We start from the raw sequence: 26,441 nt of genomic DNA, 5'->3' as shown, positions 1-26,441 counted from the left end.
CTCTGCCCCTCCCACAATGGTGAGATTTCCCTGCAGTAGTTTGTGTCTCTGCTCCTCCCACAATGGTGAGATTTCCTGCAGTAGTTTGTGTCTCTGCCCCTCCCACAATGGTGGGATATCCCTGCAGTAGTTTGTGTCTCTGCCCCTCCCACAATGGTGGGATATCCCTGCAGTAGTTTGTGTCTCTGCCCCTCCCACAATGGAGAGATTTCCCGCAGTAGTTTGTGTCTCGGCCCCTCCCACAATGGTGAGATTTCCTGCAGTAGTTTGTGTCTCTGCCCCTCCCACAATGGTGAGGTTTCCTGCAGTAGTTTGTGTCTCTGCCCCTCCCACAATGGGGAGATTTCCTGCAGTAGTTTGTGTCTCTGCCCCTCCCACAATGGGAAGATTTCCCTGCAGTAGTTTGTGTCTCTGCCCCTCCCACAATGGGGAGATTTCCTGCAGTAGTTTGTGTCTCTGCCCCTCCCACAATGGGGAGATTTCCTGCAGTAGTTTGTGTCTCTGCTCCTCCCACAATGGTGAGATTTCACTGTAGTAGTTTGTGTCTCTGCCCCTCCCACAATGGGGGGATTTCCTGCAGTAGTTTGTGTCTCTGCCCCTCCCACAATGGGGAGGTTTCCTGCAGTAGTTTGTGTCTCTGCCCCTCCCACAATGGGGAGGTTTCCTGCAGTAGTTTGTGTCTCTGCCCCTCCCACAATGAGGAGATTTCCTGCAGTAGTTTGTGTCTCTGCCCCTCCCACAATGGTGAGATTTCCTGCAGTAGTTTGTGTCTCTGCCCCTCCCACAATGGGGAGATTTCCTGCAGTAGTTTGTGTCTCTGCCCCTCCCACAATGGGGAGGTTTCCCTCAGTAGTTTGTGTCTCTGCCCCTCCCACAATGGGGAGATTTCCTGTAGTAGTTTGTGTCTCTGCCCCTCCCACAATAATGAGATTTCCTGCAGTATTTTGTGTCTCTGCCCCTCCCACAATGGTGAGATTTCCCTGCAGTAGTCTGTGTCTCTGCCCCTCCCACAATGGGGGGATTTCCCTGCAGTAGTCTGTGTCTCTGCCCCTCCCACAATGGGGAGATTTCCTGCAGTAGTTTGTGTCTCTGCCCCTCCCACAATGGTGAGATTTCCTGCAGTAGTTTGTGTCTCTGCCCCTCCCACAATGGGGAGATTTCCTGCAGTAGTTTGTGTCTCTGCCCCTCCCACAATGGGGAGGTTTCCTGCAGTAGTTTGTGTCTCTGCCCCTCCCACAATGGGGAGGTTTCCTGCAGTAGTTTGTGTCTCTGCCCCTCCCACAATAATGAGATTTCCTGCAGTATTTTGTGTCTCTGCCCCTCCCACAATGGGGAGGTTTCCCTCAGTAGTTTGTGTCTCTGCCCCTCCCACAATGGGGAGGTTTCCCTCAGTAGTTTGTTTTTCTGCCCCTCCCACAATGATGAGATTTCCTGCAGTAGTTTGTGTCTCTGCCCCTCCCACAATGGTGACATTCCCTGCAGTAGTTTGTGTCTCTGCCCCTCCCACAATGGGGAGATTTCCTGCAGTAGTTTGTGTCTCTGCCCCTCCCACAATGATGAGATTTCCTGCAGTAGTTTGTGTCTCTGCCCCTCCCACAATGGGGAGATTTCCCTGCAGTAGTTTGTGTCTCTGCCCCTCCCACAATGATGAGATTTCCTGCAGTAGTTTGTGTCTCTGCCCCTCCCACAATGGGGAGATTTCCTGCAGTAGTTTGTGTCTCTGCCCCTCCCACAATGGGGAGATTTCCCTGCAGTAGTTTGTGTCTCTGCCCCTCCCACAATGGAGAGATTTCCCGCAGTAGTTTGTGTCTCTGCCCCTCCCACAATGGGGGGATTTCCCTGCAGTAGTTTGTGTCTCTGCCCCTCCCACAATGGGGGATTTCCCTGCAGTAGTCTGTGTCTCTGCCCCTCCCACAATGGTGAGATTCCCCGCAGTAGTTTGTGTCTCTGCCCCTCCCACAATGGGGAGATTTCCTGCAGTAGTTTGTGTCTCTGCCCCTCCCACAATGGAGAGATTTCCCGCAGTAGTTTGTGTCTCTGCCCCTCCCACAATGGGGAGATTTCCTGCAGTAGTTTGTGTCTCTGCCCCTCCCACAATGGGGAGATTTCCTGCAGTAGTTTGTGTCTCTGCCCCTCCCACAATGGGGGGATTTCCCTGCAGTAGTTTGTGTCTCTGCCCCTCCCACAATGGGGGATTTCCCTGCAGTAGTCTGTGTCTCTGCCCCTCCCACAATGGTGAGATTCCCCGCAGTAGTTTGTGTCTCTGCCCCTCCCACAATGGGGAGATTTCCTGCAGTAGTTTGTGTCTCTGCCCATCCCACAATGGTGAGACTTCCTGCAGTAGTTTGTGTCTCTGCCCCTCCCACAATGAGGAGATTTCCTGCAGTAGTTTGTGTCTCTGCCCCTCCCACAATGGGGAGGTTTCCCTCAGTAGTTTGTGTCTCTGCCCCTCCCACAATGGGGAGATTTCCTGCAGTAGTTTGTGTCTCTGCCCCTCCCACAATGGGGAGATTTCCTGCAGTAGTTTGTGTCTCTGCCCCTCCCACAATGGGGAGATTTCCTGCAGCAGTTTGTGTCTCTGCCCCTCCCACAATGGGGAGATTTCCTGCAGTAGTTTGTGTCTCTGCCCCTCCTCCCACAATGGGGAGATTTCCTGCAGTAGTTTGTGTCTCTGCCCCTCCCACAATGGGGAGATTTCCCTGCAGTAGTTTGTGTCTCTGCCCCTCCCACAATGGGGAGGTTTCCCTCAGTAGTTTGTGTCTCTGCCCCTCCCACAATGGGGAGGTTTCCTGCAGTAGTTTGTGTCTCTGCCCCTCCCACAATGGTGAGATTTCCCGCAGTAGTTTGTGTCTCTGCCCCTCCCACAATGGTGAGATTGTGGGGGGTCACATGACTTTGTCCCGCGAGACGCTCTTTGTCGGGAATGTGGTTGTCACGGGAGATCGCTGATATTGTAACCTTTGACCTATATGAATTCAGTGGGAAGGTTTCCCGGGGGCCCGGGGCCCCTGAGGACCCCCCCCCCCCAATGGGGCTGTATGTGTATGATGGTCCATAGGACATCACTCATCCTCACATGATGAACGATCTGCGCCAATCATGTGACGCGGTATAAGATGGCGGCGTGACGTTCTCCTCATTGTCAGAGAACACAAAGAAGTCGCAATTCAGATTGGAAATTGCGTCCCCCATTGCCCCCCCCCCCGGAACCGCCTTCCATAGAGATGAGAGCGGAGATGGCGGCGCGTTTGTCTCCTGCGGACGCCGGCGCTCGTGTAATAAAGATATATGAAGAAGACGCTTTGTGGCTCTTAGTTTCCATGGAGACGCAACTGCTTCATTTTTACATGTGACCCCCCCCTCCCCCGGGGTCTCCTATTTATATTCTACAATTTATAAGTATTGTATATGGGGGGGGGGCACTGATACATTGTATATGGGGGGGGCACTGATACATTGTATATGGAATGATCACATATGGGGGGGGGCACTGATACATTGTATATGGAATGATCACATATGAGGGGGGGCACTGATACATTGTATATGGAATGATCACATATGGGGGGGGGCACTGATACATTGTATATGGAATGATCACATATGGGGGGGGGCACTGATACATTGTATATGGAATGATCACATATGGGGGGGGGCACTGATACATTGTATATGGAATGATCACATATGGGGGGGGCACTGATACATTGTATATGGAATGATCATATATGGGGGGGGCACTGATACATTGTATATGGAATGATCACATATGGGGGGGGGCACTGATACATTGTATATGGAATGATCACATATGGAGGGGCACTGATACATTGTATATGGAATGATCACATATGGGGGGGGGCACTGATACATTGTATATGGAATGATCACATATGGGGGGGGCACTGATACATTGTATATGGAATGATAATATATGGGGGGGGGCAATGATACATTGTATATGGAATGATCACATATGGGGGGGGGGCACTGATACATTGTATATGGAATGATCATATATGGGGGGGGGCACTGATACATTGTATATGGAATGATCACATATGACGAGAGAGCCCCCCCAAACCGTACCAGGCCACATGCCCTCAACATGGGGAGAGTATCCTGCCCCTGTGAATTGGTAACGGGGTACACAGGAGGACAGAAAAGGGTCTTCAACAGTCTTCAACTGTTACCCCAAGGCTGGAGATGGAGGATTACCGGGACCAGCACTGGGGACCCCTGAACTCCATACTGGGAGGACTGGGAGGGGGGGTCACATACTTTTTCCCCTCTAGTGAGTCCGGCACATCGTACTCTTGTAGTCTCTCTATCACCACAGAAGAGCACATAATAGAAGTGATGAGGAGCGGCGTGTTTACCCCCCATGGGGGTGATGAGGGTCTCTGGAGGGACAAGCCAGCAGTTTTCTTGTTAATTGTCTATTTGCCCCCCCCCTCGCCCCCCCGCTGTCATATCCGCAGTGTCAGCGCTCCGCTAATTTCCGCAGCAGAGAGGAGCGCCCCGCGGGGAGCCGCCTGCTGCTCAGCCGATGGATCCCAGTGCACCATTAATTAGCTGTGAGAGGATGATTGCCCCCCCCATCCCCCCCGGAGAAATGCCTCTGCCCCCCCAATCCCCCCCGGAGAAATGCCTCTGCCCCCCCAATCCCCCCCGGAGAAATGCCTCTGCCTTCCAGGTTCTGTCCTGAGATCTGATTCAGCGCTTGTCTACCGGACCGGAAAATTCCCCTTTTCTGCCCGTCGCCTTCACTTCTCATCATTTATTAATGAGGATTTACCTGTAACTCCGCCTCTTCAGGCTCACACAGGTGTACCGGCTCCTCCCCTTCAGTCTCACACAGGTGTACCGGCTCCTCCCCTTCAGTCTCACACAGGTGTACCGGCTCCTCCCCTTCAGGCTCACACAGTTGTACTGTCTCCTCCCCTTCAGTCTCACACAGGTGTACCGGCTCCTCCCCTTCAGTCTCACACAGGTGTACCGGCTCCTCCCCTTCAGTCTCACACACACAGGTGTACCGGCTCCTCCCCTTCAGTCTCACACAGGTGTACCGGCTCCTCCCCTTCAGTCTCACACAGGTGTACCGGCTCCTCCCCTTCAGTCTCACACAGGTGTACCGGCTCCTCCCCTTCAGGCTCACACAGTTGTACCGGCTCCTCCCCTTCAGGTTCACACAGGTGTACCGGCTCCTCCCCTTCAGTCTCACACAGGTGTACCGGCTCCTCCCCTTCAGTCTCACACAGGTGTACCGGCTCCTCCCCTTCAGTCTCACACAGGTGTACCGGCTCCTCCCCTTCAGGCTCACACAGGTGTACCCAGGGCAGCCATCACAAATTCTGGGGCCCCTTACACAGCTTTAGGCAGGGCCCCCCTGGTGCAGAGAACCGGGGGGGGGGGTGCTGATGAAAAAAAAAAAGTGTAACCTCTTCTCTCCTGATGCAAGATAATAAGCGGTGGGAGGGGCCTGGGGACCATCGGGCTCCTTATGGTGTAATGCAAAAAAAAAAACGGGAGGGGGGCCCGCCTGTAACATTTTTTTTTTCAAAATTTTCGGTCTTTTTTTTTTTTTAAGTCGCAAAAAAATAAAAACCGCAGAGCTGATCAAATACCACCAAGAGAAACTTCTATTTGTGGAAACAAAATTATAAAAAATGTGTTTGGGTACCGCGTAAAATGACCGCACAATTGTCATTCAAATTGCAACAGCGCTGAAAATTGGCCTGGGCAGGAAGGTGTATAAGTGCCTGGTTTTGAAGTGGTTAAATACTTTGATTCTTGCACCCGACGCGTTTCGAGTGCATGTGTGTTTCCTTCTTCAGGGGTATGATTAAGCAAGAAGATTTTGTGTTATATGTAGAATTGATGTCGCGCTTTTCAATGTATTGTAGCTAAAAACATAGGAGGGCGGAGTGAAGTCCAGAAAAAATGGCGGTATGCCCCCAGGAGGGCGTTGGTTACAATCTCCCCAGAGATTTGTTTTGTGACCCCATTGGGGAGATTTAATCTGTGACCCCATTGGGGGGAGATTCTGTCTGTGACCCCATTGGGGAGATTTTGTCTGTGACCCCATTGGGGAGATTTTGTCTGTGACCCCATTGGGGGGAGATTTAATCTGTGACCCCATTGGAGAGATTTTGTCTGTGACCCCATTGGGGGGAGATTTTGTCTGTGACCCCATTGGGGGGAGATTTTGTCTGTGACCCCATTGGGGGGAGATTTTGTCTGTGACCCCATTGGGGGAGATTTAATCTGTGACCCCATTGGGGAGATATTGTTTGTGACCCCATTGGGGAGATTTAATCTGTGACCCCATTGGTGGAGATATTGTTAGTGACCCCATTGGGGGGATTTAATCTGTGACCCCATTGGGGAGATATTGTCTGTGACCCCATTGGGGAGATATTGTCTGTGACCCCATTGGGGGGAGATTTAATCTGTGACCCCATTGGGGAGATATTGTCTGTGACCCCATTGGGGGGAGATTTTGTCTGTGACCCCATTGGGGGAGATTTAATCTGTGACCCCATTGGGGAGATTTTGCCTGTGACCCCATTGGGGGGAGATTTTGTCTGTGACCCCATTGGGGAGATTTTGTCTGTGACCCCATTGGGGGGAGATTTTGTCTGTGATCCCCATTGGGGAGATTTTGTTTGCGACCCCATTGGAGAGATTTTGTCTGTGACCCCATTGGGGAGATTTAATCTGTGACCCCATTGGGGAGATTTTGTCTGTGACCCCATTGGGGGGAGATTTTGTCTGTGACCCCATTGGGGAGATTTTGCTCACTTCCTGTCCCACGCAGGACATAAGGACAACGGTTCTCCCAGCAATGGAGTTCAGAGTCCTCGGCTCAGCCTGGAAGGGATTCTTGTGCCGGGATTGACGGTGACTCTCCGGTTTGCCCGGCACGTCGGCGTACATCGCGGTTGGGCGCAGAATTTCCAGCGATTCCCCAGATTGGAGCGTCTCCACCGGCTCTGCGATGGATATTCACAGCGACAGCCACTTGTGGGGCGAAATCCTGAATGTGCAAAACGGCTTCGCATGAGAGGGCGCTGCGAGCGCGGAAGTGTCAGCTCCGATGAGTCGCTGTGCGGGCGCCGACCGTAACAATGTGAGATCAGCATTGTCCTCGCTCCTGTGTGCGGGACTTGTGCTTACCTAAGCGGAAAATAGAGCCCCCCCTCCCCCTCCCCCCTCCGGCGGCGGCTTGTTATCCTCATCGCCCCAGTTCTGTCCCGGCTCCGCGTGCCGCTGATATTGTCGCTCATTGACCGCATCTTCCCGACCGCGGGACTTCCGAAAAAACGCAAAACTTAAAGCGCATCGGAACCCAAGAATAGAAATGTCATATAATGCAGATTACCTTCCTTAGATGTGATGGCTGCGTTAGTTTTCATTCTTCCTGTCCTAAGGTGACAACGCTCACTCACCGTACTGTATCTATAAAGTGTTGTCACCCCGGAGACCACTTCTCAATGACATAGAGCAGGGGGGTCTCCAAACTTTCTAAACAAAGGGCCACGTTACTGTCCTTCAGACTTTAGGAGGGCCAGATTGTGGACATTGGAAGTAGAAAAGGTCCCAACATCAGTGGGAAAAAAATAGTGTCCCATCATTGGTGTGAGTGGGAGGAATAGTGTCCCATCATTGGTGTCAGTGGGAGGAATAGTGTCCCATCATTGGTGTCAGTGGGAGGAATAGTGTCCCATCATTGGTATCAGTGGGAGGAATAGTGTCCCATCATTGGTGTCAGTGGGAGGAATAGTGTCCCATCATTGGTGTCAGTGGGAGGAATAGTGTCACATCATTGGTGTCAGTGGGAGGAATAGTGTCCCATCATTGGTGTCAGTGGGAGGAATAGTGTCCCATCATTGGTGTCAGTGGGAGGAATAGTGTCCCATCATTGGTGTCAGTGGGAGGAATAGTGTCCCATCATTGGTGTCAGTGGGAGGAATAGTGACCCATCATTGGAGTCAGTGGGAGGAATAGTGTCCCATCATTGGTGTCAGTGGGAGGAATAGTGTCCCATCATTGGTGTCAGTGGAAGGAATAGTGTCCCATCATTGGTGTCAGTGGGAGGAATAGTGTCCCATCATTGGTATCAGTGGGGGGAATAGTGTCCCCTCATTGGTGTCAGTGGGAGGAATAGTGTCCCATCATTGGTGTCAGTGGGAGGAATAGTGTCCCATCATTGGTATCAGTGGGAGGAATAGTGTCCCATCATTGGTATCAGTGGGAGGAATAGTGGCCCATCATTGGTATCAGTGGGGGGAATAGTGTCCCATCATTGGTGTCAGTGGGAGGAATAGCGTCCCATCATTGGTGTCAGTGGGAGGAATAGTGTCTCATCATTGGTGTCAGTGGGAGGAATAGTGTCCCATCATTGGTGTCAGTGGGAGGAATAGTGCCCCATCATTGGTGTCAGTGGGGGGAATAGTGTCCCATCATTGGTGTCAGTGGGAGGAATAGTGTCCCATCATTGGTATCAGTGGGAGGAATAGTGTCCCCTCATTGGTGTCAGTGGGAGGAATAGTGTCCCATCATTGGTGTCAGTGGAAGGAATAGTGCCCCATCATAATAAATGTAATATAAATAAAAATAGTAATATAATATTAATTATGATAACAATATATTAAATATAATATTAATAAATAATGATATTATAACAAAATTATTATTATTATTAAATTTACACTGTGATACAAGCTGTACACTCACTACACAACATTGTAGATACAAAGTGTCATTTCTTCAGTGTTGTCACACGAAAAGATACAAGAAAAGATTTACACCAATGGGAGGGGTGTACTTACTTTTGTGAGATACTGTATAGACAGTAAAACCTTGGTTTGCGAGGATAATTTGCTCCAGAAACATGCTTGTAATCCAAAGCACTTGTATATCAAAGCATTTTTTTTTTACAGGGCATAAAAGAGAAGAGAGGAAGTGTAGTAATAAGTTGCTAAACCTTCATTACATGTAACCATATTGCTACACTTAGAGGAGGAGCCTCTCTTCTCTTTTATACTCAGCTGTGACATGACGCTGCTCTTATATCAAGACATCGCTTGTATATCAAGGCAAAATTTATTAAAACATTTTGCTTGTCTTGCAAAGCGCTCTCAAACCAAGGTTTTCCTGTATCTCATTTATCACACAGATATCATCTCATTGGTTGCTCGGTTCTTGTAATTTCTTCGGAGAACTCGTACAATTCGGGGAATTTCCAGAAGGGAGAGACGTTACGGCGTTATTGCGCCGGCTCCGGGTTTCCATGAAATGTCACATAACGATGGCGGCCATTAGTGACAATTCTCTTCTTATCTTCTGGGACATTCCAGGTTTCTCTGTAACGTTTCTATGAGAGGCGTCGCCCGGGGGCCCCTCTATACGGAGTGCGCCGGACGCACGCTGTTTGTTCTGCGATAATCAATCTGCACGTCTATGGAAATGCTCCATGCACTTCACCTTCATTGTATGGCTGCATTTATTTTCCACCCCCATCCCCCTCCCCCAATGGCTCCACCGGTGTGACCTCTGACCCGTACTGGCTCCTGAAGGTTGCCTCCTCAGGCACATGTTTGCTTCCCTTAACCACTTAAGGACCAGCGCACACACATATACGTCGTCAGAACGGCACGGACAGGCAAATGGGCGTACAGGTACGTCCCTTTAAATTTGCCACCGTGTGGTCGCGCGCCACCCTGCCGCGAGCTCTACGTGACCGTGCCCGCGGGACCTGCAGACTCCATGTCCGCCGGTGTCCCGCAATAGGGTCACGGTGCTGAAGAACGGGGAGATGTCGGTGAAAACACAACGGGCCAGATCCACGTAGCACGGCGCATGTTTACGTCCGGCGTAGCGTATCTCAGATACACTACGCCGCCGTAACTTACAGCGTATTTCCAGTATCCACAAAGAATTTGCGCCGTAAGTTACGGCGGCGTAGTGTAAATGTGTCGGTGTAAGGGTCGCAATTCAAATCACTAAGTTGTGGGCGTTTTCTATGTTAATACGCCTTGACCCGACATAAATTACGTTTTTTTTTAAATGGCGCATGCGCCGTCCGTGGGGGTATACCAGTGCGCATGCTCCAAATTAACCCGCAACAAGCCAATGCTTTCGACATGAATGTAATTCTACGCAAAGCCCTGTTCGCGAACGTTTTACGCAAACTACGTAAAAAAAAGTATATTTCGACGCTGGCCCAACGTCCATACTTAACATTGAGTACGCCTCATATAGCAGGGGTAATGTTACGCCGAAAAAAGCCTTCCAGAAACAATGTAAAAAAAATGGACTGACGTACGTTTGTGGATTGGCGTATCTAGCTAATTTGCATACTCGACGCGGAAATCGGCGAAAACGCCACCTAGCGGCCAGCGTAAATATGCACCTTAGATCCGACGGCGTACTAAGACGTACATCAGTCGGATCTAGCCCAGCTTCAGGCGTATCTTGTTTTGTGGATACAAAACAAAGATACGCCAGAGCAAACTAGAAGTTACGCTGCGTATCAATAGATACGCCAGCGTGACTGCTTCGTGGATCTGGCCCAACATCTCTCCGTTCTTCCTAGTGACACGTCACTGATTGAATGTTCCCTGTCTTCGGGAAAAGTGAATAGTGACGTGTCACTGGTAGCTCCCCCCCCCCACAGTTAGAATCACTCCCCCCAAGGACACACTTAACCCCTTCCCCGCCCCCTAGTGGTTAACTCCTTCACTGCCAGTGTAATTTACACAGTAATCAGTGCATTTTTATAGCACTGATCGCTGTATAAATGTGAATGGTCCCAAAATAGCGTTAAAAGTGTCCGATGTGTCGCCATAATGTCGCAGTCACGATAAAAATCGCAGATCGCCGTCGTTACTAGTAAAAAAAATATATAAATAAAAATTCCACAGAACTGCCCCCTATTTTGTAAACGCTATGGCCCAGATCCAAGTACCTCGGCGCATCTTTAAGTCCGGCGTAGCGTAGCTCAGATACACTACGCCGCCGTAACTTACAGCGTATTTTCCGTATCCACAAAGATTTTGCGCCGTAAGTTACGGCGGCGTAGTGTAACTGTGTCGGCGTAAGGGCGCGCAATTCAAATGGATGAGATGGGGGCGTGTTGTATGGTAATTCCTATTGACCCCACGTAAATGACGTTTTTTTTTAATGGCGCATGCGCCGTCTGTGAGGGTATCCCAGTGCGCATGCTCGAAATTAGCCCGCAACAAGCCAATGCTTTCGACGTGAACGTAATTCTACGCAAAGCCCTATTTGCGAACGTTTTATGCAAACGACGTACACAACGGAAAATTATACGCTGGCCCGACGTCCATACTTAACATTGCGTACACCTCATAGACCCAGAGGTAACGTTACGCCGAAAAAAGCCTTACGGAAACTACGTAAAAAAATGCGCCAGCCGGATGTACGTTTGTGAATCACCGTATCTAGCTCATTTGCATACTCTATGCGGAAATCAACGGAAGCGCCACCTAGCGGCCAGCGGAAATATGCACCTAAGATCCGACGGCGTACTAAGACGTACGCCAGTCAGATCGAGCTCACCTTCAGTCGTATCTTGTTTTGTGGATACAAAACAAAGATACGACGGCGCATCGATGGAATTTATGCGGCGTATCAATAGATACGCCGGCGTAATTTCTTTGTGAATCCGGGCCTATAACTTTTGTGCATACCAATCGATAAACGCTTATTGCGATTTTTTTTACAAAAAATATGTAGAAGAATACGTATCGGCCTAAACTGAGGAAAACATTTTTTTTTATATATATATAGATTTTTGGGGGATATTTATTTTAGCAAAAAAAATAAATATATATATATATATATATATTTTTTTTTTAATTGTCGCTCTTTTTTTGTTTATAGCGCAAAAAATTTAATAAAAACCGCAGAGGTGATCAAATACCACCAAAAGAAAGCTCTATTTGTGGGGAAAAAAATTACATCAATTTTGTTTGGGAGCCACGTTGCACTTGCCAAATTGTCAGTTAAAGCGACGCAGCGCTGAATCGCAAAAAGTGGCCCGGGTCATTGGGCAGCAAAAGGGCAGTGTATAGGAGTCAGTAAGTCTTAGGGCAGTGTATAGGAGTCAGTAAGTCTTAGGGCAGTGTATAGGAGTCAGTAGGGCAGTGTATAGGAGTCAGTAAGTCGGTAGGGCAGTGTATAGGAGTCAGTAAGTCGGTAGGGCAGTGTATAGGAGTCGGTAGGGCAGTGTGCAGGGGATCAGCAGGGCAGAGGATAGGGGTCAGCAGGGCAAAAGACATGGATCAGCAGAGTGGAGAACAGGGGTTTATCAGGGAAGAAGGCAGGGATCAGTAGGTTTATCGGGGCAGAAGCCAGGGGTCAGTAGGGCAGTGGATAGGGGTCAGCAGGACAGGGTACAGGGGGCTATCGGGTAAGAGGACAACGGTCACTTCTGGCAGAGCACTCGGCAGAGCTCCTCCTTCCATCCCTCCATAACGTAGGGCAGTCAAAGAGCAGCTGTCATGATTTCTGGCAGGATCAACATGTATTTTCTGTATTTGTGGCACAGATATAACACGTTAGTTGGAATAAAGAAAGTCTAGATGGATACACAGATTTTTTTCGGCAATGTTTGCCTGTGGGAGATCTCACATATGAAGGGCCGTGAAGTGGCCCCTATGGTCAGCCTGCGGGGCCATGCTGGTGTGCGCCGCGGTCCCCTGAATACCGACCGGCATAACCCAACAAGCGTGACCCCCCCCCGTACCCTGTGTGTTTGGTATTTGGGGGGCCCGGGAATATTCATCCCGTATAACCCTCCTTTGCGTTCCTCTTCTTATGTTGCAGTATCCTCTTTGCGGACATCGAAGGATTTACGAGTTTGGCGTCGCAGTGCACGGCCCAGGAACTGGTGATGACCCTCAATGAGCTGTTTGCCCGGTTTGACAAGCTGGCGGCTGTAAGTATATATATATACACACACACACATATACCCCAAAATCAAACATTTTATTATATTGCAGCTTACCAATTTTTAGATGTGATAGTTGCTCTGAGTAAGCCACAGGGACGAAACGCGTCAGGGAGGGAGGTGATGTCTGTAGTGTCCTCATCTGTGCTGAGACAATAAAGTTACCTTTAAGCTTTTTTTCTTGTAGGAGAACCACTGTCTGCGGATAAAGATCTTGGGGGACTGTTACTACTGCGTGTCCGGTCTCCCGGAGGCCCGCGCTGACCACGCCCACTGCTGCGTAGAGATGGGGATGGACATGATCGAGGCGATATCGTAAGTTACCGGGGGGGCTCAGTGATTGGCCGGTACACAACATGAGGAGGAACGGGTACAGACATCAGTGGAGGAACTGCCAGGGTCACAAAGGTCGTACCGGTGACCAGGGCAGCCATCACAAATTTTGAAGGCCCCTTACACAGCTGCTTTAGGCAGGGCCCCCCTGGAGCAGAGGACCGGGGCGGGGTGCTGACGAAAAAAAAAAAACAATTGTAATCTCTTTTCTCCTGATGCGAGATAATAAGCGGGAGGGGGGCCAGCCAGGCCCCTGGGGACCATCGGGCCCCTTGCAGGTGTAATGCAAAAAATAAATAAATAAATATAAAAAAAAAAAAAAACAGTAGGGGGGCCAGCCGGGCCTGTAAGGGGGGGCCCTGGGGACCACTGGGCCCCTAAGGCCGGGTACTCACGACCAAACATGTATGGTGAAAGCGGTCCGTCGGACCGTTTTCACCATACATGTCTGCCAGAGGGCTTCTGTACGATGGTTGTACACACCATCGTACAGAAGTCCGCGCGTAAACAATACGCGGGGCGTGTCCGCGGTGTCGCCGCGTCGATGACGCGGTGTCGCCGCGACAATGACGCGGCGACGTGGGCGGCCCGCCTTTAAAATGCTTCCACGCATGCGTCGAAGTCATTCGACGCATGCGAGGGACGGCGGGCGCCTGGACATGTACGGTAGGTCTGTACTGACGACCGTACATGTCCGAGCGGGCAGAATTCCAGCGGGCTGTTTTAAAACAAGTCCAGGAATATTTGTCTGCTGGGAAAAGGCCCGGCGGGCAAATGTTTGCTGGAATTCGGCCCGCTCGCGCCCACACACGACCAAACATGTCTGCTGAAACTGGCCTGCGGACCAGTTTCAGCAGACATGTTTGCTCGTGAGTATGGGGCCTAACAGGTGTAATGCAAAAAATAAATAAATAAAAATGTTTTAAAAAAAACGGTAGGGGGGCCAGCTGGGCCTGTAAGGTGCCCTGGGGACCATTGGGCCCCTTACAGGTGTAATGCAAAAAAAAAAAACGAGAGGGGGGCCAGCCAGGCCCTTGGGGAACATCGGGCCCCTTACTGGAGTAATGCAAAAAATAAATAAATAAAAATGTTTTTTAAAAAACGGTAACTGGGGGGCCAGCTGGGCCTGTAAGGGGCCCCGGGGACCACCGGGCCCCTTACAGGTGTAATGCAAAAAAAAACAAAAAAACGGGAGGGGGCCAGCCAGGCCCTTGGGGATTGGGCCCCTTACAGGTGTAATGTTTGTACCCCCCTGATGACGGCCTTGCTGGTGACTGGGCCTTGGGGTTCTGCCACTGGGCTCGAAAGGGAAGGGCCCCAGCCAGGGGTCAGGGGGGCCCCTTATGGTTTCTTGCACCGGGGGCCCTGAAGGTTCTGTCTCTGGGACAAACAGAGAGGGCGAAACTCCCGTGTTCTAATCCCTCTAAAACTCGATAGAAAAAAAAATGAAAAAAAAGTTTAACAATGAGAAAAATGTAATTCTGTTCTCATCTGATTGGCCAATCACAGAATCTTTAGGCTTTTCCCGTTTCTTGAGAGACACTTTTTATACTTTGTATCCATCTGTGTGTGTCACTGTGTCTCCCCCTGCAGGCTGGTGAGGGAAGTGACCGGGGTGAATGTCAATATGCGCGTGGGGATTCACAGCGGCCGCGTTCACTGCGGCGTCCTGGGGCTGCGCAAGTGGCAGTTCGATGTCTGGTCCAATGACGTGACGCTGGCCAATCACATGGAGGCTGGAGGCAAGGCGGGGTAAGTTTATTATTATTATTATTATTATATCAGTTTTCACATTATAAAGGATAGTCCCGGCCCATGGAGCTTACACTCTAACTAGAGGGGGGGAGGGGATATGATAGGTATAGATCTGATGGGGAGAGTAGTCCCTGAGGAGGAATATAATCCTCTAATATAGAAATGTATGAAGAGTTTCCTATAAATGATTCCCTGGGGTGGGGGCGATCTCCACCTCTCTGCGCTGTGATGTCACTCGGGGTCGCCGGGGTCAAATGCGAGGAATAATTGCCGAGAATATTTTAGCGCAGAGAATTCTTCCATTTGCATTTTGATTGCCCGGGAATAAAATATTTTTCATTTGATTTGAATGACCCGAAATCTTTCATTGCGTGGAAATGATGGGAGAATTATTAAAGAGGACCTGTCATTATAAATCCCGGAGATGTCCCAATATACAGAACGGGATCATTGTTCACAAGAGCTCCGCCCCTTTTATCAGTGAAAAGCCGTCCTTGAGCTCCAGTCAGTGACTATGCCTAGGCTGAGAGGATGTCATCAGTCTGCTGCAGGCAGGAGGAGGCATTTCCCAAGTCTCCCCCCCCCCCCAGTGATCAGACTGTACATTGTGGGCCAGATTCACGTAGATCTCCGGCGGCGTAACGCATCTCATTTACGTTACACCGCCGCAAGTTTTACGGGCAAGTGCTTGATTCACAAAGCACTTGCCTGTAAAAGTTGCGGCGGCGTAGCGTAAATCCCCCCGGCGCAAGCCCGCCTAATTCAAATGATCCGGGTAGGGGGCGTGGATCATTTAAATTAGGCGCGTTCCCGCGCCGATCGTACTGCGCATGCGCCGTCCCTAAAATTTCCCAACGTGCATTGCGGTAAATGACGTCGCAAGGACGTCATTGGTTTCGACGTTAACGTAAATGGCGTCCATCGCCATTCACGGATGACTTACGCAAACGACGTTAAATTTTTTAAATTGCGACGCGGGAACGACGGCCATACTTAACATTGGATACGCCACCTAGGGGGCATGTTTATCTTTACGCCGCGTATCTCTTACGGAAACTACGTAAATTTACTAGGTACGTTCGTGAATCGGCGTAACGAGTCATTTGCATATTCTATGCCGACCGCAGTGGAAGCGCCACCTAGCGGCCAGCGTAAATATTGCACCCTAAGCTACGACGGCGCAGGCCGTCGTATCTTAGGCATTTAAAGGGTGTATCTCAGTTTGAGCAAACACTCAAACATACGACGGGCTTAGATTCGGAGTTACGTCGGCGTATCTGCTGATACGCCGGCGTAATTCTATGTGAATCTGGCCCTGTAACTTTGTAGAAGGAGGAGGAGTCATTTCCTCAGTCTCCCCTCCCCCAGGCGGGTGGCACACCATGTATATCACATGATGTAAACTAACAGTTATGAACTGTACTCAGTACATAAAGAGGACCTGTCACCGGCGAAGTGAATAGAGATTCTCCACTCTGTTAGAGTTTTCAGCAGAATGGACTTTGTTCTCCAGAATAAGGTGACATGTTGGATTTCATCCCCTCAGGCGGATCCACATCACGAAGGCGACTCTGAACTACCTGAACGGAGACTACGAGGTGGAGCCTGGTACCGGAGGGGAGCGAAACGCGTATCTGAAGAAGCACAACATTGAAACGTTCCTCATTGTGCAATGCACCCAGAAGCGGGTAAGAAATTCCTTGGATAGGGTCTGTCTGCTATGAACCCGATATTTACCACCTATTTTGACCTCCGGGCCCCATCTTTTTCTGAATGGAGTCAGTGATCCGTACTGATCACTGACTCTGTCCATTCATACCTGAGGTATAGTAAACTGTATGCTATGCTTCAGCTTGTGAATGAACAGGAAGCCTCTGTACTAGACACGCGCAATTCGTTTCATTCCAAATACATTTTTTAACGAATTTTGACAAATTCAGAAATATCCGAATCAGTGAAGACTCGTTTAACGAATTTCCGTAAAATTCGAATGTTCGAAAATTAGTAAATTCGAAAATCCGAAAAACCTGAAAATTCGAAATGCGCAACACCGTCGGCCGCTGGTTCAAGCAGCAGGGCTGCTACAGCCTACCTGACAAAAATTACAATTTAAAAAAAAAATGTTTTATTTAAATTAAAGTACATTATATTAATTTAAAAATAAAAATTATTTTTTATATTTAATTATTTGCATTTTTTTTTTTTTTTTTACAATTTAATTAGTTTTTACCTTTCTTTTTTTTGTTCAATGCTGTTGAGCCCCCCCCCCCCCCCCCAACAGCATTGTAAAAATAAATAAATAAAAAGTAATTAAAAAATTGTAAAAAATAAAATAGGAAAAAAATTATAAAAATTATTTAAAAAAATAAAATGTATAATAATAAAATGTACTTTATTTTTTTTTAAATTAAAATTGTTGTAATTTGGGGGGGGGGGATTCTGTCAGGTCGGCTGTATGGGGCCCTGTGATTACCAATGGTTGCCCTGCTGACATCTCAACTTTGACACAGAGAATCAGATTAGGTCAGCACACGGAGGAGGATCGGTGCGGCAGGACGGGAGGACAATTACAGAACGATGTCTGTGTCTCTCCCTCCAGCAGCTAAAAGCCAGCTGTAGGGAGAAGGGGAGAAACTGTCTTTCAGCTGCTGAAGGGAGAGACACAGACATCGTTCTGTAATTGTCCTCCCGTCCCCCCCACCCATCCTCTCCTCTCCTCCGCCCGTCCTCTCCTCTGCCCGTCCTCTCCTCTCCTCTGCCCGTCCTCTCCTCTCCTCTGCCCGTCCTCTCCTCTCCTCCGCCCGTCCTCTCCTCCACCCGTCCTCTAATCCGCCCGTCCTCTCCTCCGCCCGTCCTTGTCTCTCCTCTCCTCCGCCTCTCCTCTCCTCTGCCCGTCCTCTCCTCTCCTCTGCCCGTCCTCTCCTCTCCTCTGCCCGTCCTCTCCTCTGCCCGTCCTCTCCTCTGCCCCTCCTCTCCTCCGCCCGTCCTCTCCTCCACCCGTCCTCTAATCCGCCCGTCCTCTCCTCCGCCCGTCCTTGTCTCTCCTCTCCTCCGCCTCTCCTCTCCTCTGCCCGTCCTCTCCTCTGCCCGTCCTTGTCTCTCCTCTCCTCCGCCTCTCCTCTCCTCTGCCCGTCCTCTCCTCTGCCCGTCCTTGTCTCTCCTCTCCTCCGCCCGTCCTCTCCTCTCCTCTGCCCGTCCTCTCCTCTCCTCCGCCTCTCCTCTCCCCGTCCTCTCCTCTGCCCGTCCTTGTCTCTCCTCTCCTCCGCCCGTCCTCTCCTCCGCCCGTCCTTGTCTCTCCTCTCCTCCGCCCGTCCTCTCCTCTCCTCCGCCTGTCCTCTCCTCTCCTCCGCCCTTCCTCATCTCTCCTCTCCTCCGCCCATCCTCTCCTCTCCTCCGCCTGTCCTCTCCTCTCCTCCGCCCTTCCTCATCTCTCCTCTCCTCCACCCGTCCTCTCCTCTCCTCAGCCCATCCTCTCCTTTCCTCTCCTCCGCCCATCCTCTCCTCTCCTCCGCCCGTCCTCTTCTCCGCCCGTTCTCTCCTCTCCTCCGCCCGTCCTCTCCTCTCCTCCGCCCGTCCTCTCCTCTCCTGCGCCCGTCCTCTCCGCCCATCCTCTCCTCTCCTCCGCCTGTCCTCTCCTCAGCCCGTCCTCTCCTCTCCTCCACCCGTCCTCTCCTCTCCTCCACCTCTCCTCTCCTCCGCCTGTCCTCTCCTCTCCTCCGCCCTTCCTCGTCTCTCCTCTCCTCCGCCCGTCCTCTCCTCTCCTCTCCTCCGCCCCATCCTCTCCTCTCCTCCGCCCATTCTCTCCTCTCCTCTGCTCTCCTCCATCCATCCTCTCCTCTCCTCCGCCCGTCCTCTCCTCCGCCCGTCCTCTCCTCCGCCCGTCCTCGACTCTCCTCCGCCTGTCCTCTCCTCAGCCTGTCCTCTCCTCTCCTCCACCTCTCCTCTCCTCCGCCTGTCCTCTCCTCTCCTCCGCCCTTCCTCGTCTCTCCTCTCCTCCGCCCGTCCTCTCCTCTCCTCCGCCCGTCCTCTCCTCTCCTCCGCCCCGTCCTCTCCTCTCCTCCGCCCCGTCCTCTCCTCTCCTCCGCCCATCCTCTCCTCTCCTCTCCTCCGCCCGTCCTCTCCTCTCCTCCGCCCATCCTCTCCTTTCCTCTCCTCCGCCTGTCCTCTCCTCTCCTCCGCCCGTCCTCTCCTCCGCCCGTCCTCTCCTCTCCTCCGCCCGTCCCCTCCTCTCCTCCGCCCGTCCTCTCCTCTCCTCCGCCCGTCCTCTCCTCCACCCGTTCTCTCTTCTCCTCCGCCTGTCCTCTCCTCTCCTCCGCCCTTCCTCTCCTCTCCTCCGCCCTTCCTCTCCTCCGCCTGTCCTCTCTTCTCCTCCGGCCCGTCCTCTCCTCCGCCCGTCCTCTCCTCTCCCACGCCTGTCCTCTCCTCCGCCCGTCCTCTCCTCTCCTCCGCCTGTCCTCTCTTCTCCTCCGGCCCGTCCTCTCCTCTCCTCCACCCGTCCTCTCCTCTCCTCCGCCCGTCCTCTCCTCTCCTCTGTCCTCTTCTCTCCTCCGCCCGTCCTCTCCTCCGCCCGTCCTCTCCTCTCCTCCGCCCGTCCTCTCCTCTCCTCCGCCTGTCCTCTCTTCTCCTCCGGCCCGTCCTCTCCTCCGCCCGTCCTCTCCTCTCCTCCGCCTGTCCTCTCCTCTCCTCCGCCCGTCCTCTCCTCCGCCTGTCCTCTCTTCTCCTCCGGCCCTGTCCTCTCCTCTCCTCCACCCGTCCTCATCTCTCCTCTCCTCCGCCCGTCCTCTCCTCTCCTCCGCCCGTCCTCTCCCCTCCTCCGCCCGTCCTCTCCTCTCCTCCGCCTGTACTCTCCTCTCCTCCGCCTGTCCTCTCCTCTCCTCCGGCCCGTCCTCGGATCACCTCTCTCAGATAACAATAAGCAGACTCCATGTCCTATCCGCATTCTGCACTAATGCACGGCTGCGGAGGAAAGGAGGTATTCTGGCCTCTGAATGCAGAGCTTTCCCAGCAGGTTGCCAAGTCCTTAACGAGTCCGGCCTGAACCCTGCGAGTAAATAAACAGCCTCCCAAATCATCCTTCCATATAAAAAAAACATTTCATAGCAGGGACTGGAGATCGGCCCGGTGGAGGCTGATATCCCAGTGTTGGGTGGAGGCTGATATCCCATTGTAGTGTGGAGGCTGGTGTCTCAGTGTAGGATGGAGGCCAATATATCAGTGTAGGGTGAAGGCCGTGTAGGGTGGTGCCCAAGATCTCAGTGTAGGGTGGAGGCTGATATCTCAGTGTAGGGTGGAGGCCGATATGCCAGTGTAGGGTGGAGGCCGATATCCCAGTGTAGGGTGGAGGCCGATATCCCAGTGTAGGGTGGAGGCCGATATCCCAGTGTAGGGTGGACGCCGATATCCCAGTGTAGGGTGGAGGCCGGTGTCCCGATCTATGAATTCTCCTCTCTCCTCTCCCAGAAAGTAACATTGTTTATAAACATTGCTCAGACGAGAGTTGGAGAGATGCAAAGTAACTGGAGATAGAGAGATACAATCTAACATTGTTGATAAACATTGATCAGATGGAGATAGAGAGATTTGTTCCATAGAAGTAAATGGAAACGATTTGGGGCGTTGTTGACTGTTTTTCTACTTTCTACGAAATCAAAAAAAAAATTAAACATAAATAAAATACACAAATAATAAATTAAATTAAAAAAGTAATAATTAAATTCAAAGACTCAAAGCCCTAATATTGATCCCTAACCTTTAACCCCCACACCCTAAAATTTACCCCACACCCTAATATTAACCCCACCCCCTAAAATGTACCCCTAACCCTAATATTAACCTATAATCCCAATAATAATACCATGCCCTAATATTGACCCCCTAACCCTAAAATTGACCTCTAATCCCAATATTAACCCCACACCCCAAAATGTACCCCTACTCTAATATTAACCCCACACCCTGATAATTAACTTTGAATCCCAATATTAACCCCATACCCTAATATTGACCCCTAATTCTAATAATAACACCCTAACAACCCCAACCCCTAATATTTACCCCTAACCCTAATATTAACCCCACACCCTAATATTAACCTTTAATCCCATCAATAACCCCACACCCTAATATTAACCCCACCCCCTAAAATTTACCGCTAACACTAATATTACCCCACACCCTAAAATTGACCCCAACCCTAATATTAACCCCACCCCCTAAAATTTACCCCAACCCTAATATTAACCCCACCCCCTAAAATTTACCACTAACACTCATTTTAACCCCACACCCTAAAATGTAACCTTACACCCTAAAATTTACCCCAAACCCTAATATTAACCTCTAATCCCAATAATAATTCCACACCCTAATATTGACCCCTGACCCTAAAATTTACCCCTAACACTAATATTAACCCCACACCCTAAAATTGAACCCTACACCCTAAAGTGTACCCCACACCCTAATATTAACCTATAATCCCAATAATAACTCCATGCCCTAATATTGACCCCTAACCCCAAAATTGACCTCTAATCCCAATATTAACCCCACACCCCAAAATGTACCCCTACTCTAATATTAACCCCACACCCTGATAATTAACTTCTAATCTCAATATAAACCCCACACCCTAATATTGTTCCCTAATTCTAATAATAACCCCCACACCCTAATATTAACCTCTAATGCCAATAATAACCCCACATCCTAATATTGACCCCTAATTCTAATAACCCCCTAACCCTAATAACCCCAACCCCTAATTTTTTCCCCAAACCCTATTAACCCCAAACCCTAATATTAACCTTTAATCCCATCAAAAACCCCACATCCTAATATTGACCCCTAACCCTAATATTGACCTCAAAACCCTAATATTAACCCTAAAACCATAATATCAACCCCTAATCCCAACCTTAATAATATTGACCCCCCTATCATTAACCCCTATCCCTAATCCTAACCCCAAACCCTAATATTTACCCCAACCCATAATATTAACCTCTAATCCCAATATTAACCCCACGCCCTAATATTTACCCTCAACTCTAATATCAACCCCTAATCCTAACCCTAAAAATATTGACCCATAAGGTTAACCCCTATCCCTAATCCTAATAATGACCCCTAATCCTAACCCCAAAGGCTAATATCTTTCCCTAATCCTAATATTGACCCTTAACCCTAACCTTAATAATATTGACTCATAACATTAACCCCTAGTCCTAATCGTAAATGTTGACCCCTAACCCTAATATTGACCCTTAGCCCTAATCAAAGCCCCTATTTCTAATATTAACCCCTAACCCTAATATTTTCCCCTGATCGTAATATTAACCCTAACCGCTATTCCTATTATTTACCCCTAATCCTAATGTTAAACCCTTATATTGGGCCAGATTCACGTAGGTGAGCGGCGGCGTAACGTATCGTAGATATATTACACCGCCGCAAGTTTTCATCGCAAGTGCCTGATTCACAGAGCACTTGCGATGAAAACTACGCCGGCGGCCTCCGGCGCAAGGCGGGCCAATTCAAATGGGCGTGTGCCATTTAAATTAGGCGCGCTCCCGCGCCGGACCTACTACGCATGCTCAGTTTTGCAAATTCCCGTCGTGCTTTGCGCACCGTGACGTAATTTTTTCGAACGGCGACGCGCGTATTCCCGGACGTGTTACGCAAACGACGTTAAATTTTAAATTTCGACGCGGGAACGACGGCCATACTTTATACAGCAATACGATTGCTGTGTAAAGTTAGGGCAGGTCAAATAATGACTAACTTTGCGACGGGAAACTAGACTAGCGGCGACGTATCGAATGCGAAAATCCGTCGTGGATCGCCGTAACTCCTAATTTGCATACCCGACGCTGGTTTACGACGCGAACTCCCCCCAGCGGCGGCCGCGGTACTGCATCCTAAGATCCGACGGTGTAAAACTATTACACCTGTCGGATCTTATGGATATCTATGCGTAACTGATTCTATGAACCAGCCGCATAGATAGAAACAGAGAAACGCCGTTGTATCCCTTTTGTGAATCTGGCCCATTGACCCCAAAGCCTAATCCCAACCCCTAATATTGACTCCTCCTAACCTAACAAATTAAATACATAAAATTAAGTAAATAAATCATAAAATAATTTTAAAAAAAATAACCCCTAACCTTAACCTTTAATTCCCTAATTGATATCCACTTAAAAAAAAAGGAAGAAAAACTAAACTAAAATAAATAATAAAAATTAATTATTTTAAAAAAAGCAGATGAAAATGCTGAAAAATAAAGCAATAAATGGTGAAACTGATTATTTTTTGCTCTATTGGCTAATAAAAAATAAAAAAAAACATTTTAAAAACGCTGTACACAACCCTTAACCCTAACCGATATTCCTAAAATGTACCCCTATTCCTAATATTAAACCCTAACCCTAATATTGACCCCCCAAAGCCTAATCCCAACCCCTAATATTGAGTCCTAACCTAACAAAATAAATGCATAAAATGAAATAAATTAAATAATAAATAAAATAAATTAACCCCTAACCATAACCTTAAACCCCTAATTTTTAGGCACTTAAAAAAAAGTAAGAAAAAATGTAATAAATTTAAATAATAATAAATAAATTATTTTAAAAAAGCAAAAGAAAATGCTGAAAAATAAAACAATAAATGGTGAAACAGATTATTTTTTTGCTCTATTGGATAATAAAAACGCTGTACACAACCCTTAACCCCCAACCGCTATGCCTAATATTTACCCCTATTCCTAATATTAAACCCTAACCCTAATATTGACCCCCAAAATCTAATCCCAACCCCTAATATTGACTCCTAACCTAAAAAAAAAAAAACAGTAAATAAATAATAATAATACATTTTTTAATACATAATAGCCACTTAAAAAAAAGTAATAAAATAATAATTAATAATATATTTTAAAAAAGCAGATGAAAATGCTGAAAAATAAAGCAATAAATGGCGAAACAGATAATTTTTTTGAATGCAGCCTAAGGGATTGCGTTTTGTTGGGTGCGCCGTACATGCATATGATGATCTTTATAGTGATCCCCTCCCCCGCTTGTCCTTTTAGTAAATCGGGTCTATTACTGTCCTTGTATAAACCGGCGTGGGGGGGGGGGGCAGATTTTCTCTCTTTGGATTGGTTTTCTTATTAGATAAAAGAGTTGCGGCGCCTCTGTTCTGGAATATAGGACGGGACCCCCCTCCCCCCCCCCCACTAATCCCTACATTGGGAAGAGGCTGACCTGTGTATGACATTTGTTTATCCAACCCCTCCACCTGGGGCCCTTCTCTGGGATACAAAACATTCCCAGTCAGGGGCCCCCTGTGTCCTGCGGATAATCCGCCTCTCTCCTCTCCAATCCAAACACGGCCCCCAAATCCCCGGATTATGGCGACTCCTCCAATGATTGTAATGGAGAACAAATATACAATGTAACGTAATAAGTGGAAGCCAAAACGTTTGTTTTCCAAACAAGCGGCCGAGCCATCCAAAACAACCGACTTCCCGGAGGAGAGCCGCCGCGACGCGCTCATCAGATTGGCCAGCAGACACAGAGGCTGGGAGTACCGGGGGCCCCCCGGGGCCCTATAGAATGAAAACTCTGGGAACCGTTATTTCCTCAGATGGACGAGAATATCTCTCAATTCACAGAGATTTGTATTAATGTTGAGTGCTAATATCTCCAAATATTAATATCTCCAAATATTCATATCTAAAAATATTCATATCTCCAAATATTCATATCTAAAAATATTCATATCTCCAAATATTATCTCCAAATATTAATATCTCCAAATATTCATATCTCCAAATATTATCTCCAAATATTAATATCTCCAAATATTCATATCTCCAAATATTATCTCCAAATATTAATATCTCCAAATATTCATATCTCCAAATATTCATATCTAAAAATATTCATATCTCCAAATATTCATATCTCCAAATATTCATATCTAAAAATATTCATATCTAAAAATATTCATATCCAAATGTCTAAGAGGAATTATTAGTCCGCTCACAAAACATTCTCACCGAGCAAAAAAAAAAAAAAACAACTAAAATTGTAGATGATAATAGAACATGGGGGGGGGGGGGGATTAAACTGCATTATTATCACAGGAGCACACAGGTTCTACAAAAAAAATCAAATACAAAACACGTTGAAAGTAATAATAATCATAATTTTTATAATGATATTTTTATAATAATATTAATATAATAATTTTTATATTTATTATTTGTATTATTAGTTCTAATAATAATAATAATAATAATAATAATAATAATAACTTTTCACATATTTTATTAAAATAATAATTTTTTATACAAATAGTAATTTTAATAATAAGTATAATAATAATAATAATAATAATAATAATAATAAAAATAGTTTTTATATTTTATTTTGTTTTATAATAATCAAAACGTTTATTATTATAATAATAATAATAATAATAATAATAATAATACCTTTTAGAATATGTTACAATTTTTTTACAACATTATTACTTTTATAACATATTCTAAAAGGTATTATTATTATTATTATTATTATTATTATTATTATAAACGTTTTGATTATTATAAAATAAAATATAAAAACTATTTTTATTATTATTATTATTATACTTATTATTAAAATTACTATTTGTATGAAACTATTTTAAAAATTATTATAAACTTTTTTAAGAAATACAATTTTTTTACAACCTTATTACTTTTATATTTCTTAAAAAAGTTTATAATAATTTTTAAAATAGTTTCATACAAATAGTAATTTTAATAATAAGTATAATAATAATAATAATAATAATAAATAGTTTTTATATTTTATTTTGTTTTATAATAATCAAAACGTTTATAATAATAATAATAATAATAATAATAATAATAATAATAATAATACCTTTTAGAATATGTTATAAAAGTAATAATGTTGTAAAAAAAATTGTATTTCTTATAAAAGTTTATAATAATTTTTAAAATAGTTTTATACAAATAGTAATTTTAATAATAAGAATAATAATATTAATAGATTTTATAATCATATTAATAATATTAGTTTTTATAAAATAATAATGTCATTAAAAAATATTTTATAATAACTTTTATAATAATAACTTTTAAAATAATGTTATTAAAGTGATCATTTTGAATAAAAATTCTCTCTTTTAATAATAATGATTATTTTTATATCAATACAAATTTTTAGATTATTATTTATAATAATAATAATAATTGTATATAAAATGATATATATTTTTTTTAATAATAGTAATAATAATTTTAATAATAACTTTTCAAATATTTTATTACAAATAGTAATTTTATTAATAAAGATAA

General features: G+C 47.0%; 1 protein-coding gene across 1 annotated transcript in view; it reads left to right on the top strand.

Annotated features, from left to right (window-relative positions):
* ADCY5 (adenylate cyclase 5) overlaps positions 1 to 26,441 on the top strand; it is a 169,587-nt gene that overhangs the window by 108,018 nt on the left and 35,128 nt on the right. Inside the window, exons 4-7 of the mRNA XM_040358311.1 lie at positions 12,856 to 12,967; positions 13,167 to 13,294; positions 14,906 to 15,064; positions 16,614 to 16,755. Coding sequence (XP_040214245.1) covers positions 12,856 to 12,967; positions 13,167 to 13,294; positions 14,906 to 15,064; positions 16,614 to 16,755 — 541 coding nt within the window. The remainder of the gene's footprint in view (positions 1 to 12,855; positions 12,968 to 13,166; positions 13,295 to 14,905; positions 15,065 to 16,613; positions 16,756 to 26,441) is intronic.

Source organism: Rana temporaria, chromosome 6 (genome assembly GCF_905171775.1).
Source record: "Rana temporaria chromosome 6, aRanTem1.1, whole genome shotgun sequence".
Taxonomy (NCBI): Eukaryota; Metazoa; Chordata; class Amphibia; order Anura; family Ranidae; genus Rana; species Rana temporaria.
Note: the sequence above shows the minus strand (reverse complement) of the source record. Positions and strands in the feature narration are given on the sequence as shown.